The sequence below is a fragment of the Pelodiscus sinensis genome, chromosome 14 (assembly GCF_052426305.1).
Source record: "Pelodiscus sinensis isolate ZL-2025 chromosome 14, ASM5242630v1, whole genome shotgun sequence".
Taxonomy (NCBI): Eukaryota; Metazoa; Chordata; order Testudines; family Trionychidae; genus Pelodiscus; species Pelodiscus sinensis.
The window spans coordinates 41,048,276-41,063,696 of record NC_143065.1 but is presented as its reverse complement, the minus strand read 5'-3'; the positions used below and the strand labels follow the sequence as shown (position 1 = coordinate 41,063,696).

Here is a 15,421-nt window from a genome sequence, read left to right as displayed (position 1 = left end):
GTAGAGCTCCTCCTCTTAATTAATTACTTTATACAGGTACTCATCTCCAGCTGTTCGCGATGTCGAACTTGTGACTGTCTGGTTCATGATGAAGAAATCATGGCAGGATGGACTGCAGATGATTCAAATCTCAATACTACATGTCCCTTCTGTGGCAACCTATTCCTGCCCTTTTTGAATATTGAAATCCGAGATCTGCGGCGACCTGGGCGGTAATTATGTTATTTCTTCCTCAAGGTTTTATGTGCTCAAATTTTTTTTTTTTTTTTTTTTTTTTTTAAAAAGCTTTCTAACATCACATTAACACATCGTTTCCTCATAGGTACTTTCTGAAGTCCAGTCCTTCTACAGAAAATATGCAGCTTGCATCACCTTTTTCAAATCAAACAGGAAAATCCTGTATCTCTACTCCCACATCAGGTCTTGCCACATCTGTAATGTCCGTTCAAGATAATTTTAATCCAAAATGGTAAATGTGCATTTTATATTGACTGACACTTTACCTGAAATAACTAGAGGGCATGCATAAGTTCATAACCAGTGGAAAGAAATTTAATTAAAAAGAGATTAAAATGTGAAAAGATAGAAGAAAAGTCTCTTTAACATGAGGATCTCCTTACTGTTTCTTGCTTTCCCATGTGAATTAGAGATTTGTCAGTTTTATGGGTTAACTGTTTCCATTCCCTCCCTGTAGTAGAAAGTCACTGACAATACTTCCATAATCCGGCAGTAGTCCCTGAATGGAGTCAGTATCCATCATGGTTTTCTCATATCATGCTGCTGTGCAAAAATCATATTTCTTCTGATGGTGTTTCTGTTCCTTGCAAGGAAAGAATCTCTTGTCTATGGCATAGGTAGTGTGGTTGGCTGGATGGAATTTGAGGTGCCACTCAGGGTCTGGGGTTCTCAATCATAACGAGGGTCGAGATCCAAACAGTAGTGGGCCATTAGGTTTTCGTTGTACATCTTTGTACACCTGCATGTATGAACACTAAAAGAAATATGAAATATAAAAGCTAGTCTTGTTTGTAACCATATGTTTTCTAGTAAATCTAAACAGCAGGACAGTTCTTGTGCCCGAAGTATCCAAATCCCTTCAGGACGAAGACAAAATATGACTGGGTCAGAATGTCCAAGTCACGCTGTAGCAAGAAGTGTCAGTACTTATGGTCCACTGGAAGAGGTCGAGAAGGGAAGCCGGAAGCTCAGCCATATTGTTCCCACTGGCAGCCTGCCCACTACTCTGCAAGGAACTACAGTATGTAGTGGTTTGTTTCTAATTTAAGCAACAGTGTTTGAAACTTGCCCTACAGATTGAACCTCTCTGGTCCAGGGCTCTCTGACCCGGCAACATCCGCGGTGTGGAAGAACCATGGATGTTGGGGGACTAGAGAGCCCCAGCAGCAGAGGTTGCAGGTGGCTGAGTGGAGCCCACGGGGCAACAGGGCAAAGAAGCCGGCGGGGAGGAGGAGCAGAACTTGCGGGGCAGTGGAGCCCGCAGCCAGCAGGGCTGCTGGGAGCTCTGGCAGGGTTGCTATGAGGCCGGTGGGGCCACCAGGTGCTCCGGTAGGGAAGCGAGGCTGTCACAAGGTTGGCAGGGCCATTGGGAGTTTCAGCAGGGCTGCTGGAAACTCTGGCAAGTCTGATGCAGCTTGTGGGACCAGGAAGTCAGCAGGGCTGCTGCAGCTTGCAGGGCTGGGAAGAGGAGCCCAGCAGGGAGGCTGGCACCCACTCTCTCAGACCTTTCCTGGTTCGGCAAACTCCCTGGTCTGGGACCAGTCAGGTCCTGAGGGTGCTGGACCAAGGAGAATTCAGCGCATAGAATAGTATTAATGTCCACTGAAATCATCTTCCTAAGTTACAATCAGAAATAAATCTCATTAATTTAATTTGAACTAAAGTTAATTTCAGCATGTAGACTTTGGTATTTCTGGAAGGGAACAATTAACATTCAGACATTTTTTATAAAAATCGCTACATTTAATAACTTCTTTTCTTCCTTTTTTACAATAGGATTCTTTGGGACTAGAATGGCATTTATGTAGTCCTGACCCCATCACTGTTCCTTACCTAAGTCCTCTAGTGGTATGGAAAGAGCTTGAAAGCTTGCTTGAAAATGAAGGGGATCGTGTGATAACAGTGGCAGATTTTGTAGACCATCATCCTATCGTGTTTTGGAATCTAGTGTGGTATTTCAGGCGTCTGGATTTGCCTAGTAACTTACCAGGACTAATACTTTCTTCTGAGCACTGTAATAAAAACTCAAAGGTATGGGAAAAGATAGGGCAGTATTAAATTATGATAATAACTTGAATGTTCGTTTTTCAGGAATTAATTTGATTCTATAGCCTTTATGTATTAATAGCTCTTGTGCCAGTGCTTACAACTAACTGGGCCCAATCTTCAGTTTCAGTAAATTATCACTTCATTTACTTTAACTGGCCTAGTGTATTTCCGTACCTTAACTCTTGAACTGAGATGCAGCGGTGCCTGTATTGGTGTAGTACACTACTGGTGTCTGCTTCAATGAAGTTTGGTGTGCTATTCCAACAACAAGATACTTTACAACTCAGGTTTTTTATTATTTCATGGAAGAGAAAAAGCTTAATGGAATGGGGGTTGGGGGATGAAGATGTTGATTATGGAAAGGTATGGAGGAGAATAAACCCTTCAGGCCTTGTTGCAGAGCCCTGGGCTTTGATCATTACCAACATCACCAGTATCCAAACTATAATGGGAAATGGTGGTTTTGCTATAAACAAACCAATTTACGGTGGATTAGATTAAAGCTGTTTTCTTCTAAACTACTGGTCTGATGTATATCCATTAAAATGTGAAAGCCAGCTCTTATAACCATGTCATCAAAGTGTTATGATGTTCAAAGGCTTATGTATTAATCTTTCTATTCAGATTCCACGAAACTGCATGTCAGAGGACAGTAAATATGTTCTCATTCAGATGCTATGGGACAATATGAAGTTGCATCAGGATCCAGGACAACCCCTGTATATTCTGTGGAATGCACAGAGTAAGTTGTTTATTTAAAAACGAAAGTCATTTTTTTTAGCAACTAACAAACATATTTTGAAAAGAGATCTCTTTTGTCATTTTAGTTATCCTATATAGATATGCAATTGATTTTTGATCAAACCACTTTCTTTGTCTTGCAGGTCAAAATCGTACTCTTTTGTTTGAGAGTGAGTGTTCTGTTTGGTGTTGCTATTGCTAACTTTTTTGTGTGATTTATTTATATTTTTGGTGTGTGGGTGTGTTTTACAGTAGATTTTAGCTTCCAGCATACTGCTTCAGCAAGTTTTGTTTTCCTGTATAAATAGGTTGCCATTTCCAATCAATGTTTCCTATGGGAGAGAGGAATAGTAGCATTGTGCTTAGTGATTCACAAAACTTGTACAGTGGTTTTTACAAAACATTTCAATAAATCCATCCATTTAGCCTCTTCTTATTTTAGATTTTTTTTTAACTAAGTACTTGATTGCTACTAAAAGACCTACTAATGGTCATTAATCCCATTTATGGCGATTTCTTTTTGCTTGTCTTATATATTCCTATTCTGTTTCTTTACCTTGATATTGTTCTGACTTGATGCTTCTTTCTTATTATTTTTGATAACTTATTGAGTGTATCCACATGTTTATAGCCTTCCATTGTTTTTGGTTTTCTCATATCATGCTCCTATACTAAAAACATAATATTCCTATGGTGTTTTTCTTTGGCAGCCCAAAAGTATCCAGTGGTCCATTTATTGCAAAAAGATGATGACTCCTTTAACCAGGATCTCTTGAGAAGCATGGTGAAAAGTATTAAGATGAATGATGTCTATGGACCAATGAGTCAAATCTTAGAGCGATTAAACAAATGGCCACAGATGAAAAGACAGAGGTAAGAATATTCATGTGTCAAATTGAAGAAAGCTTTTGCAATAAGCACATATCTCAGTATGCACAGTATGTTCAGAGGTTTATAACCATTCAAGCTTTTCCGCAATGTTCTCTCAAGAGTATATACTAAATATGGTCAACATACCAAAAAAAAAAAAGATGCTATTGGGAAAAAAAAAAACATTTTTAAAAATACTTTCAATTTCTTAATTTCATTCCATATTTTCTAGAAAATTTTTGGGTGGGATTTGGTTGATTTCTTTTGGCTTTTTTGGAGGGTGTGTTGTGGAGGTGTTTTGGTTTTGTTTGACAAACTGCAAGAATTTTTGTTTCACTTCATATTTTTAATTTTGAGATTTTTTTCTCACTTTCTTTTATTCCTTTTATTTATTTATTTATTGCTTTTCTTCCTTTTTTTAATACTTGAAAGTACATAGGAGTCTTAAAGAATTAAAATGTTGCTTAGTTTCACCTCTTACACCTTTCTCCTTCACTTTTGCAGTGAAAAAGCAGGGAAAGTAAATAAGTGAGACACTAGGAGGGGGGAAAGAAATGAGATTTTTTTTTTGAGTGCTTGTTCACGTTGATTCCAATTCAGTGTGTGCACACACGTGCGCACAGTAGCTGGAAGATACTTACGCTAGCAACAAGCCATAGGGTTAACTTGGGCATCCCTTGGAGTCATGCCTTCATGGCACCAAATATAGAGCCCTGCTCACATCTGCAGAATCATTGGTACTGCACAAGGTGAGTAACTTCTTCATCCCTAGTAGCTGGAACTTTCCCTTGCTCTTCTCTTGTTTTGGCAAATGAATCAACATTTCTTTAGCCAAAGACATAGTTTCTAGTAGTTGTTATAGTTAGTATAGTAGTTCTTATAAGTTTCAGCTATGGGAGCCCCTCCCCTTTTTTCTTTTTACTCCATTTGTCACTGGGGCATTTGTGATCCTTGGGCTTTAATACTTGTCAGACTTGCACAAAGCGCATACCTAAAAGTGACCCTCCCCACTTCATGCTTACAGTGCTCGGGTGAAGATCATCAAAAGGACCACTGCAAGATTTGTCAGGAATTTTGACCAAGAACCATTAAGAAAAGAGCAGCCATTCAAAATGCTCCTTATGGAAACTGCCCTACAGTGTCAGTCAGACCTGTGCACCAGGGACCCCTCTCACCACATCCTCCTTTGTGCCGAGTGCCCCAGCACCATCATTGTAAGAGCCACCAAAGAAGGACGCGGGCAAAGACTGGCACCGCCATGGAGCCTCTTGGGAGCACTCTATCTCTCCCGTCTACCCCAGAGGCTTTTGAAGTGGCATAGAACCTACTGAGGCTCTGTGCCATTCTCGTCACCAAGACAGAAAGGTGTCCCGGCACCACAGGCCCCTTGCCTGCACTCCGTGCACTTGAAGGACCAGTTAGCAAAGATGGCACACTGGTCACCATCACGCCAGCACCTGTCTACACCAGTCCTGCCATCTGAGGAGCACAGCAATCCCCTGCTTCTCGATACTCCATGCTGAGAGGAGCAGGGCTAGCATGGTACCTCTGCAGCTATTGTAAGAGCAGAAGATCCTCCTCAGGTCACCATAACCTCCCGCCGCAATACAGTGAGTCTCTCAGTGACCCTTTTGAACTCCATGGGCTTTCCATCAAGCCCATTGGAGCCAAGGGTCTTATTCGGGGCAGCATCAATTGCATCATTCATTGCGCCACAATCAATAATGGAGCCATTACCCAGGACATTAACACCAGCACTTATATTGACCACTTAGCCACCAGAGGCTTCGGTGGCCTGACTGCGGCTTCGGCGCACAACCCCACTGAAGTCATTGGCGCAGACCATGATGGTACCTACCAGGACTCCGGCACACATTCTGCAACAGGAACTGGCACTGGGGTGGAACTTGACACGGGCACCTGTCCCCTCCCAGTACCAGCAACAGTCCAACCTACCGCATTTCCCCCAATGTCAAGGGATCCCTCCTTGGGTGAGGATGGTAAGGAATATCTACCTCCTCTGGCAGCCATCTCCTTCTCACCAGTTGAGACATTGATGGGCACTGCAGTAGCATCAGCCTTCGAGAATTCCAGTGTGTTGCAGCAGCTGCTGCATAGGGTTGTCCAGGGGTGGGGCATTGAAGCTGAGGAAGTGGTTGATGATGCTGACCCAATGGTGGACATCCGGGCTCCTTCCTGCCCTTCCCGTATTGCCTTGCTTTTGACAAAGACAGTTACAGTTACGATAAGGCCCTGTGCACACCTCAGCCTTGCTACCACCTACAGCCAAGCACAATGAGCACTGGTACTTTGTGCCCTTTAAAAGCTAAGAAAACCTTTACTCCCACACCCATCCTTAAATGTCTGGAGAAGCAGGGATTTCAGTGCCCTTTGCCCAAAAATAGTGATGCAAAAAAGTGAGATCTCTTTGGGAGAAAGGTCTACTTGACTAGGGCTGCAACTCCAGATATCAAACCAGCTGGCTGTTGTCCATAGGTACTCCTACAATAACTGCTCAGCGATGGCCAGATTTACAGAGTTGCTTCCCTCGTACTCTCGTGCTGCGTTTTCGGCATTGGTTGAGGAAGGGAGACTGATATGAAGTACCTTCAGGTTGCCCTTGATGGGGCAGACACAGCCATCAGTATTACAGTACTCAAGTGGCAGGTTTCTGGCTTCCCCTATGAGATACAGCAAACTACACAAGATCTGCCATTTGAGGGTGAGACTCTCTTCTCAGAGAACTGACAAAAGGCTAAACAGCCTTAAAGACTGCAGAGCCGCCCTCAGGTTCCTAAGGCCTTTATACTCCCACTATGCAGCAGAGACACTTCTCTCTGCAGCCCCAACAATACTTAGGTTAGCAGAACTGCCAAGACCATTCCCAACAGAGAATTGGAACCACAGGAGAAGGACTCGACAACCCTCAGGACAACCCAAGCCATTCTCAGGAGCTAAACTGCTCTTTCGAAGACACGGTCAAGGAAGATGTGCCACACCAGGGTCTGGATTTCCCCCTGCCTTACTTTCTTGTCCTGACGGTCCCCTTTCTACTGGGCATAGTCCAATATCACCTTGGACAGCTGGATACTCTGCACAGTAGAGAGTGGATACTCCATCCAATTCTGTGCCCTCCTGCCTTTCCACAACCCTCTTTCCCAATCCCTCTTCAGAGGCCCTTCTCAAGACTCTTTAATTCAGGAGATGTAGTCACTCGGTTTCTAGTGGCAATGGATGAAGTTCCTCAGGAGTACACGAGTGAGAGTTTCTCTGTATTTCCTAATACCAAAAGCCAAAGGAAGCCTCTGGCCCATGCTGGTCCTGGGAGAACGCAACAAGTTTGTAAAGAAATACATGTTCTTTGTGATCTCCTTGGCCTCCATCATCCCCTCATTGGATCCAGCAAGCTAGCATGCCTGAACTTGAAGGATGCATACTTTCATATCATGATCACTCAGCCCCTTGGGAAGTACCTCAGGTTCATATTGAATGACACCCACTACCAATTCACAATCCCTATGTTTGACCTGTCAGCAGCATCTTGGGTATTCTCCGTCTGCATGGCAGTCATTGCCGTGTTCCTGCACAGACACCAGGGGCAGTGTTTCCATATCTCATCAACTTGCTGAATAGGGGCTGCTCCAGAATTCAGGTGCAGATTGAACCTCCCTGGTCCAGCATCCTCGAAACCTGACCGGTCCCAAACAAGAGAATTTCCAGGACCAGGGAAGGTCCTTTGCCACCAGCCGCCAAACCCATCCTCTGATCAGTACTGCTGGCTCACTACTGCCCCAGCTGGCCACTAACGACAATGTTGCCTTTGGACGAGTCTTGCTGCAGTCAGTGGAAAAACTCTGACCCCAATTCCTGAACTTGGGCTTGTGAGTGACCTGATTGGAATCGACATGAGCAAGCACTCGTCTTCTCTAACTGTTGTTCTTCAAGATGTGGTGTCCATGTCCATTCCAATACCCACCCTCCTTCCCCTCTGTAACAGTAGCTGGAAAAAAGGAACCAAAGGGCTGGCAGGTCAGCAGGACTCTCTAGTGGCCACTATGACGGTGCAACTCCAGGGAGTGCCCAAGATAACCCTATGGGTTGCTACTAGAGGAAATACCTTCCAGCTACTGTGCATGTGCACATGCACACACCTAATTGGAATGGACATGAACAATAGTTACAAAAGATTACTCACCTTCTCTGTTTTATTTAGAAAAAATCTCAACATTTTGAGAGAATCAAAATGTTTCCATGAAAAATCTTTAATCCTTGGGGGGAAAAAACTTCAGAAAGAAGTTTGTGACAATTTTTTTTTACCATCTAATATCTTTTATCACTAGTTTATTTTGTGTCTGTACTGTATGTGTATGTTGCATTGACTACTGATGCAGATTCCATTGACTTCACTGGGTGTTTGATTAGGCTGTTGGCTTATAAAGGAACATGGATCCTTTTCCATGTTTGAGCACCACACACAGTAGAGGGGTTCAACAAATTATTTTCAAGGTGGCATTTTTTGTCAACAATGTGTTAAAATAGAGTTTACTTATGTTTTTGCATGATTTTGAATTGTCTGAAGTATTGCTTTCAAATGGTACCATCTTTCAGAGTTAAAATTAATGATTTTTTTTACTTTTTCTAGGAGCCTCTATAGAGAAATACTATTTCTTTCACTTGTTGCTCTAGGAAGAGAGAACATTGATATAGGTAAGTTATAAACTGTATTCAGGTAAATGTAAATTAATAGTTTATACAAAACACTATTTCAGCTTTCAAGGAGAAAATATCTATCTATATCTATTAAGGATGTGATTGTATAATAGGTTAACTGGTGGGGTTGGAGCAGCTCCCTGCCTGCCATCCCATGAAGCAGCCTCTGTCACTCGGTGTTAATGAAAACCACTAAAAATAAGCTTTCCTAGTATGTACCTTTACAATAGATAGATATGTATATAAAATAAATACTGTTACAAGGAATGTTCAGCTATTTCATGAAAAGAAGCACAATTATAATATTGGCATAGGGTTTCCACCTGTCTGAATTTTTGCTGGACAGTCTGGTTTATGGCTTCTGTGTGTGGATATACTGTAGGCTTGCTAGCTGCCTGGTTTTCTATCAGAAAATCCAGTCAAAAAGGAGACTTTGCAAATCTAAATAACTCCTAAAACCAAAAATCCGATTACCATGGGGAACGGGGAAGTGCTGGGTCGTTAACCCATGCCAGCCTCTGCTGAGCTGGGGCTGCCTCCTACCTGCAGGCAAGCTCCTTAAGACAATCCAGCAAGCAACAGGGGAGAGAAGGAACAGGAGTCAGTGATGTGATGGGATGAGCAAGTGAGGGGCATGGCCTTGAGGGAAGAGGCTTGGTCTTGGGGGAAGAGGTAAAGCAGGGGTGGAACCTCGGGGATTTGTTTACCAGCAACTAGAAAGCTGCTAACCTTACCTTAGCATCTTTATAAATACAGTACAGTACATCAATTTTCTTTTTCTTTTCTATAGAGGCTTTTGACAGAGAATACAAAATGGCCTATGATCGTCTCACAGCTAATCAAGTCAAGAGTACTCACAACTGCGATAGACCTCCAAGTACTGGAGTGATGGAATGCCGAAAGATTTTTGGAGAACCATATCTTTAAAATCTAAATATATTTCTATAAATTAATTATATACATGTGTAAAGTAACACTTCAGTCACAGAGAACATCTCAGTCTTCAGTGTTTAAAAACACATTTACAATGTACAGTGTCAGAAGAACTGGACCAATGAACAGTTACAAAAATGGACAATGATGCAAAGAATGGGCCTAATACTACTTTCCCCTCTTTGCTTCACTCTCCAAATCGTTGTGTGGAGTAGGGGACCTTACTAAATCAGCTCTCTAATAAGGGACAACTTTTACAGTCCTTTAAAGAAAACTTGGAGAGGCAGGCAAATATGATGCACTGAAACTGGCATGAGTGAAGTAAATCCTGCAAATCTGTTTACATAGAATATTCAAAATGTTACGAAGAGCATACAAAGCTGTATTATATATATATTTTAAATTGTTTATAGTATGTTGATATTTTTTTAATTTTTTAAATTACTCTAGTGAATTTTAAATGAACTTATTGCATAAGCAATAGAGTGCTCATTTTTTTTCCACTATTTATAGTAATTGGTCCAACTAGGTTTAGAACAAAATCAATTGTTTTTGAAGTGGTCTGTATATTTCAGCACAGTCTTAAGTAGCATTCTGAAGTCGGTATTTCTCTTGCACTTACAAAACTTGTACTACCATTGCAATCAGATGAAAAGTACGGCAAACTTGTGTAAAACTATACACTCTGACTCTTTATAGTATCTTAATTTCTATAGCAGTCCTCCACAAAATTCTGTAATACATTGAATGATCTCGCGGCTCAAGGAGATCCAACATGCTAACTGTTGGCATTCGCTAATTGAATATGTCTACAGATATATATTACAAGGTGCATAGCAATTAGCATACAAAAATATTGTCACATAAAATGTACAGTGTACAGTCCTCCATATGGGAGTGTAGGTATGTTTGTAAATGCCTTAAATAGGGCACATAGTTCATGCTGGTCCAAAGCTACACTATTTTTTTAAAGTAAGAAATTTGGATATGGCAAATATGCTACATGAAATATATAGGGAATGCAATATGTTGGGATATGCTATCTGTAATAAGATGTATTTGGAATGGCTGATATTATATTTTACAGGCAACACAGTAACTTTGGCTTTGTGAAGCTGCATAACTCTCCACCTTGGAGCCATGACTTCTGGCACGTGCTTTGAAGATCTAGAAACTTCAGAAAATGTTATACATTCATCCATAGCAGCTGTACACCAGAAAGTGGGTTTTATATACAAAGTTTCAGAGTTTTTGTGGGCGAGTTCTTTTTCCTACCTCCCCCTGACCCATAGTATTGGAGGTGCAGAAGACATTCTTTCAGTCTTTGAGAAATGGGTTTGGGTTTGCCTGCTTGCAGATATTCTCTCAACTTTCTCTCAACCTCTCTAATTTCCAAGAGCAATCATACCATAATATTTACCTACATGGGGAAAAATAAATATACCTTTTTGGTAGGAGATTTTTAAATCGCTCGAGACGTTTGTGCCAGCCATCTTGTAAGAGCTAATGAGAGGCAATGAGGACTCCATCCTATTTCCACTGAAATAAATAGAAAAATTCTATTGACTTCTTTATTATTATTTATAAATGAAAGGAAATAGGATCAGACCTTTAGAGGGGTATTTCAAAGCACCTATCAATCCCTCTACAAAAGAGTTAAGGGGATGCTGGCCCAAGCAGAAAGTTTTAAAATGTCAAGAACTCCAGTTTACTCTTGATGTTGTATGCAAGATACATCTTGGACCCACATGTGGCCTTTTTGGATACAGCTTTCATTGAATACTCTTCTCTAAAATGCTGCTTATCATGTAGCTATTTTTTGTAGGTGGAAATAGCAATGTTACATTTACCACTAGTTTTCATATGCTTAATTATTTTAACAATTTGTGATGCTTTATTTTGTAGTGCCCACATTTTATGAAAAGAGTTTCACTACATCAGTGTGGAATAATCGTGTTAATTATAAGTTACTGTACACAAGTACTTTGCCAACATGCTCAACTCAGTCTTCAAAACCAGCTTGCAGAAAACATGGTCATTACTTTTGAACTTACTCATTGTAAGTACCTAGTTACATGCATGCATGTTCTGCTGTAGCTACATTGTATTTACCAAGTAAAAGTTACCTACAATAGTTGCCATGTGTGGAAATAATGGCCTATATATTTCTGCTGTGTATAATGCAGTGTCACACCACTTTCTTTAAATCCTGTTTTCTGCTATAATTACCACTACTTGAGGATCACCATTTTTATAGCGCCTACTAGCCATGACGGAGGGCAGTCTGTTTCTTCAGAGCTGTCATTGGTGTTATAGAGGTACTTGGGAAAACTATGAGGCAGGCTTCAAGTTTTAGTCTGAGAAGGCCTGTACTGTCACAAGTATCTGAGTTTGGTCTCCAATCAAGTCTTATATGCACTTGTGCAAGCACAAGAATATCAACATCTTTAATACCTAGCCCAATCCTTTAGCTCAACTTGCTTATGAGTGCTTTCTGCTACCTCAGTTGTAGAAGGCTAAACAAGTTTGCCATCTTACGCAGGTATGAAAAGTCCCTTCAGTATTATATTGAAAGTACTCTTAAGACTGCAGTTCTAAAAGATTGCTGATGTTTAGTTGTGCTTGCTTCACATTAATATATAATGTAGTTTTTATTTATCAAATGAAATCATTATAAACGTAACCTTTAAATACTCTTTTGCAAAATCTGTGGCAAGTCAGTCAACTGTAGAAACATTAGAACATAAGAACAGCCATACAGGGTTAGACCATCTAGCCAGTATGCTGTCTTCTGACAGTGGCTAATGCAAGATATTTCAAAGGGAATGAACAGAAAAGGGCGGTTATCCATCCTATGACATCCAGACCCAATTTATAGCATTTAGGGCATGTCTACACTGCCGAGAAGATCTACCCTCTGCAGGTTGATCTTCTAGTGTTTGATTGAGTGGGTCTAGTGTAGACCCCCAAATCGAATGCCGAGGGAAGGGAAGCTCCAATTGCCATCCTGCAGTGTAGCTGCAGCAGGTTGTCTTAAGGTAAGCCAAATCTAGCTCTGCATTTTGCGTAGCTGGATGGTGTCCCTTAAGCTGATCTGCCTGGTCAGGTGTAGACCTAGGCTTAGAGACTTAGGGAGATCTACTGCATGGGTGGTGATGATGGCTAATATATCCCTGATCATCTTGGATTATAGCCATTGATGTACCTAATTTTCATGAACTTATCTAATACTTTTTGTGCTGTGACAATTTTAACTTTTGGCCATCACAACATACAATATACATACATGGCAACAGGTTCTACAAGTTGACGGTATGTTGTGTGAAGAAGTACCTTTGTTTTAAACCTACTTTCTGTTTAAATGTCTTTGTTTTTGTGTTACATGAAGGGGTAAATAACATTTCCTTATTAATTTTCTCTGTCCCATTCATGATTTTACAGCTCTCTGTCAGAGCCTCCTTAGTCCTCTCTTTTTTTTTCCCCCAACCTGAAGAGGCCCAACCTTTTTAATGTGTCTTCCTATGGAAGCTGTTCCTTAACCTTAATCATTTTTGTTGCCCTTCTCTGTACCTCTTCCATTTCTAATATATCTTTTTTTAATTGGGATGACCAGAACTGCATGCAGTATTCAAGGTGTGGGCATACCATGGATTTATATAGTAGCATTATGACATTTTTATCTTATTATCTATGATAATGATAGTTCTTATTGTTTAGGTTTTTTTCAACTGCTTCTCACATTGAGCAGATATTTTTAGAGAATGCCAAGTTCACTTTCTTGAGAGGTAACAGCTAATTCAGACCCCATCATTTTGTCTCCATTATTAGCTTTATGTTTTCCCATGTGCATTACTTTGCATTTATCAGTATGGAATTAATCAGCCATTTTGTTACCTAGTCACCCAATTTTTTGAGATTCCTTTGTAACCCTCCACAGCCAGTTTTGGACTTATTTTGAGTGATTTTTGTATCCTCTGCAAAATTTGCCACCACATTGTTCGTCCCTTTTTTCCAGATCATTTGTGAAACACAAAATGATCTCTGAAAAGTTGATATATTTTTAGATGAATGAGAAATTCTCATTCATATTGTTATAATGTGGTGGTCAGAATGCAGGTCCTGAAGGTGAAAAGTGTTTAAGCACCATGCAATCCAATATTGAAATCATTTAAAAACCTTTATTATCCTTTCTTTAAAAAAGCATTTTGGTTACATTTTCCAGTACTGCTGTGATGGATATATTTTTCTTATACTTCTGGAATATATTATCAATTTAAAAAATTGTAAAATATTGAACATTTTCCTTCTGTGTATGATATAGTGCTTATTTCCATTAACTTTAAGTGTTTTACATTTCAGTGCAATAGATATACCATGCTTTTCTCTTGTTCCACTATGGCAGGAAAGGCAAAAATGCTGTTAGGGATGGAATAATAAGATGCCGTTAGAGTGGAATTTTTTCTCAGTGACTGTTAAATACTGCCCATTGCCATTAGGTTTGTTCTTGGTACACTTACCATAAAATGATTTCTTATGGACAAATTAATGAAATAATTTCCACCGCAAACAATGAAAGAAAAACAATTTCTGCATGTAAAATCTTTGTATAACAAAAGGAAGGTACACATTTTTATTTCAGAGGGGGGGTATCTCTGGATATAATAGTCTCACCTGGATTTTAAAATGGTACTTTGTTAGTTTGCAAACAGCACTTTTTAAATGAAAGCTTGTAGATTTGTAAATATGTAATGTTTACATTTTATTTACCAAAAAAGCCACATCAGTTTGTTAGATGTTTATTTTGTTTTTTGTAATTCATTTCAAATATATAGGTCATAATGATAAACCTTTTGTCTCATCTAAAAGAATAAAAGTTCAAAGTTTTACGAGTAAATAACCATACTGAGATTTTTTTTGTTTATACTTATTTAAATTGTATTAAATGGTTTAAGCATGACCGAAAACTCTATAGTTTATCATCACTTTGCTGGTTTAATTGGTAGCCTTAAACCATACAATCTAATTGATAATGGTAGATGTCAATTAGCATTTCTTTATGTGACACAATTATGCAAAAGATGAAAAGTAATGTAAGATTATTTCAGCTTCCTCTTTTGATAATACTTTAACTTCCTGTTTTTCCTTATCTTTTACTGCTTTGCAGTGTATTCTCCTGGTCCCCGATCCTGCAAAGCAATGTGTACCAGTGGTCTTGTAGGTTTATGTGGTGTCCTACTAGTTTATGTAGGACTTCACCAAGCCCTGATCTACATTAGGACATTATTTCAAAATAACCCTCCCAACATCGAATTAAATGCAAAACCTAAAATTTCGAAATAATAAGCAGAGTGTCCACACTGTCACACCCATTATTTCATAATAATGGGCTGCAGAATTCGAAATCAGAACTCCCACTTTTCATCAGGAATAACGCTAATTCCAAAATAGTTATTGTGAAATAACGGTAATGTGGACGCTGCAGTGCCACTATTTCAAAATAACTACTCCCCAGAATTATTCGAACTAATTATCCCCCAGTGCTTCCTGGAGCTCTAAATCAGAGGTCGCACATCCACATTAATGGAGCCTGCCTCGGACTAATTTTGAGGCTTCTCCATAGTGTAAACACACTAGTTCAAATTTGTTAATTCGAATTTAGTAATTTTGAAATACTTTCCTAGTGTAGATATGGCCCATGGGTTTAGGGGTCACGTTGCAGGATTAGAAGCCTATTTATATTGGGGCAGAGTGGATATCCTTCAGGATTGCTGTGTAACTGGTAAATGCTTCTCTGAGCTCTGGTCTACACTAGGGAGTTATTTCGAAATAACCCCACTTATTTCAAAATAACAAGTGGAGCATCCACATTACCACGCCCATT

The 15,421-nt window shown here is 39.9% G+C and overlaps 1 protein-coding gene across 1 annotated transcript in view; it reads left to right on the top strand.

The window, feature by feature from the left end:
* The window catches only part of DENND4A (DENN domain containing 4A), a 114,035-nt gene extending 99,597 nt beyond the window's left edge, over window positions 1-14,438 (top strand). The window contains exons 24-31 of the mRNA XM_014576592.4: window positions 37-212; window positions 323-469; window positions 1,048-1,258; window positions 2,014-2,268; window positions 2,911-3,028; window positions 3,738-3,900; window positions 8,540-8,604; window positions 9,398-14,438. Of these exons, the coding sequence (XP_014432078.3) occupies window positions 37-212; window positions 323-469; window positions 1,048-1,258; window positions 2,014-2,268; window positions 2,911-3,028; window positions 3,738-3,900; window positions 8,540-8,604; window positions 9,398-9,534 (1,272 nt within the window). The 3' untranslated portion in view covers window positions 9,535-14,438. The remainder of the gene's footprint in view (window positions 1-36; window positions 213-322; window positions 470-1,047; window positions 1,259-2,013; window positions 2,269-2,910; window positions 3,029-3,737; window positions 3,901-8,539; window positions 8,605-9,397) is intronic.
* The last annotated feature ends 983 nt before the right edge of the window (window positions 14,439-15,421 follow it).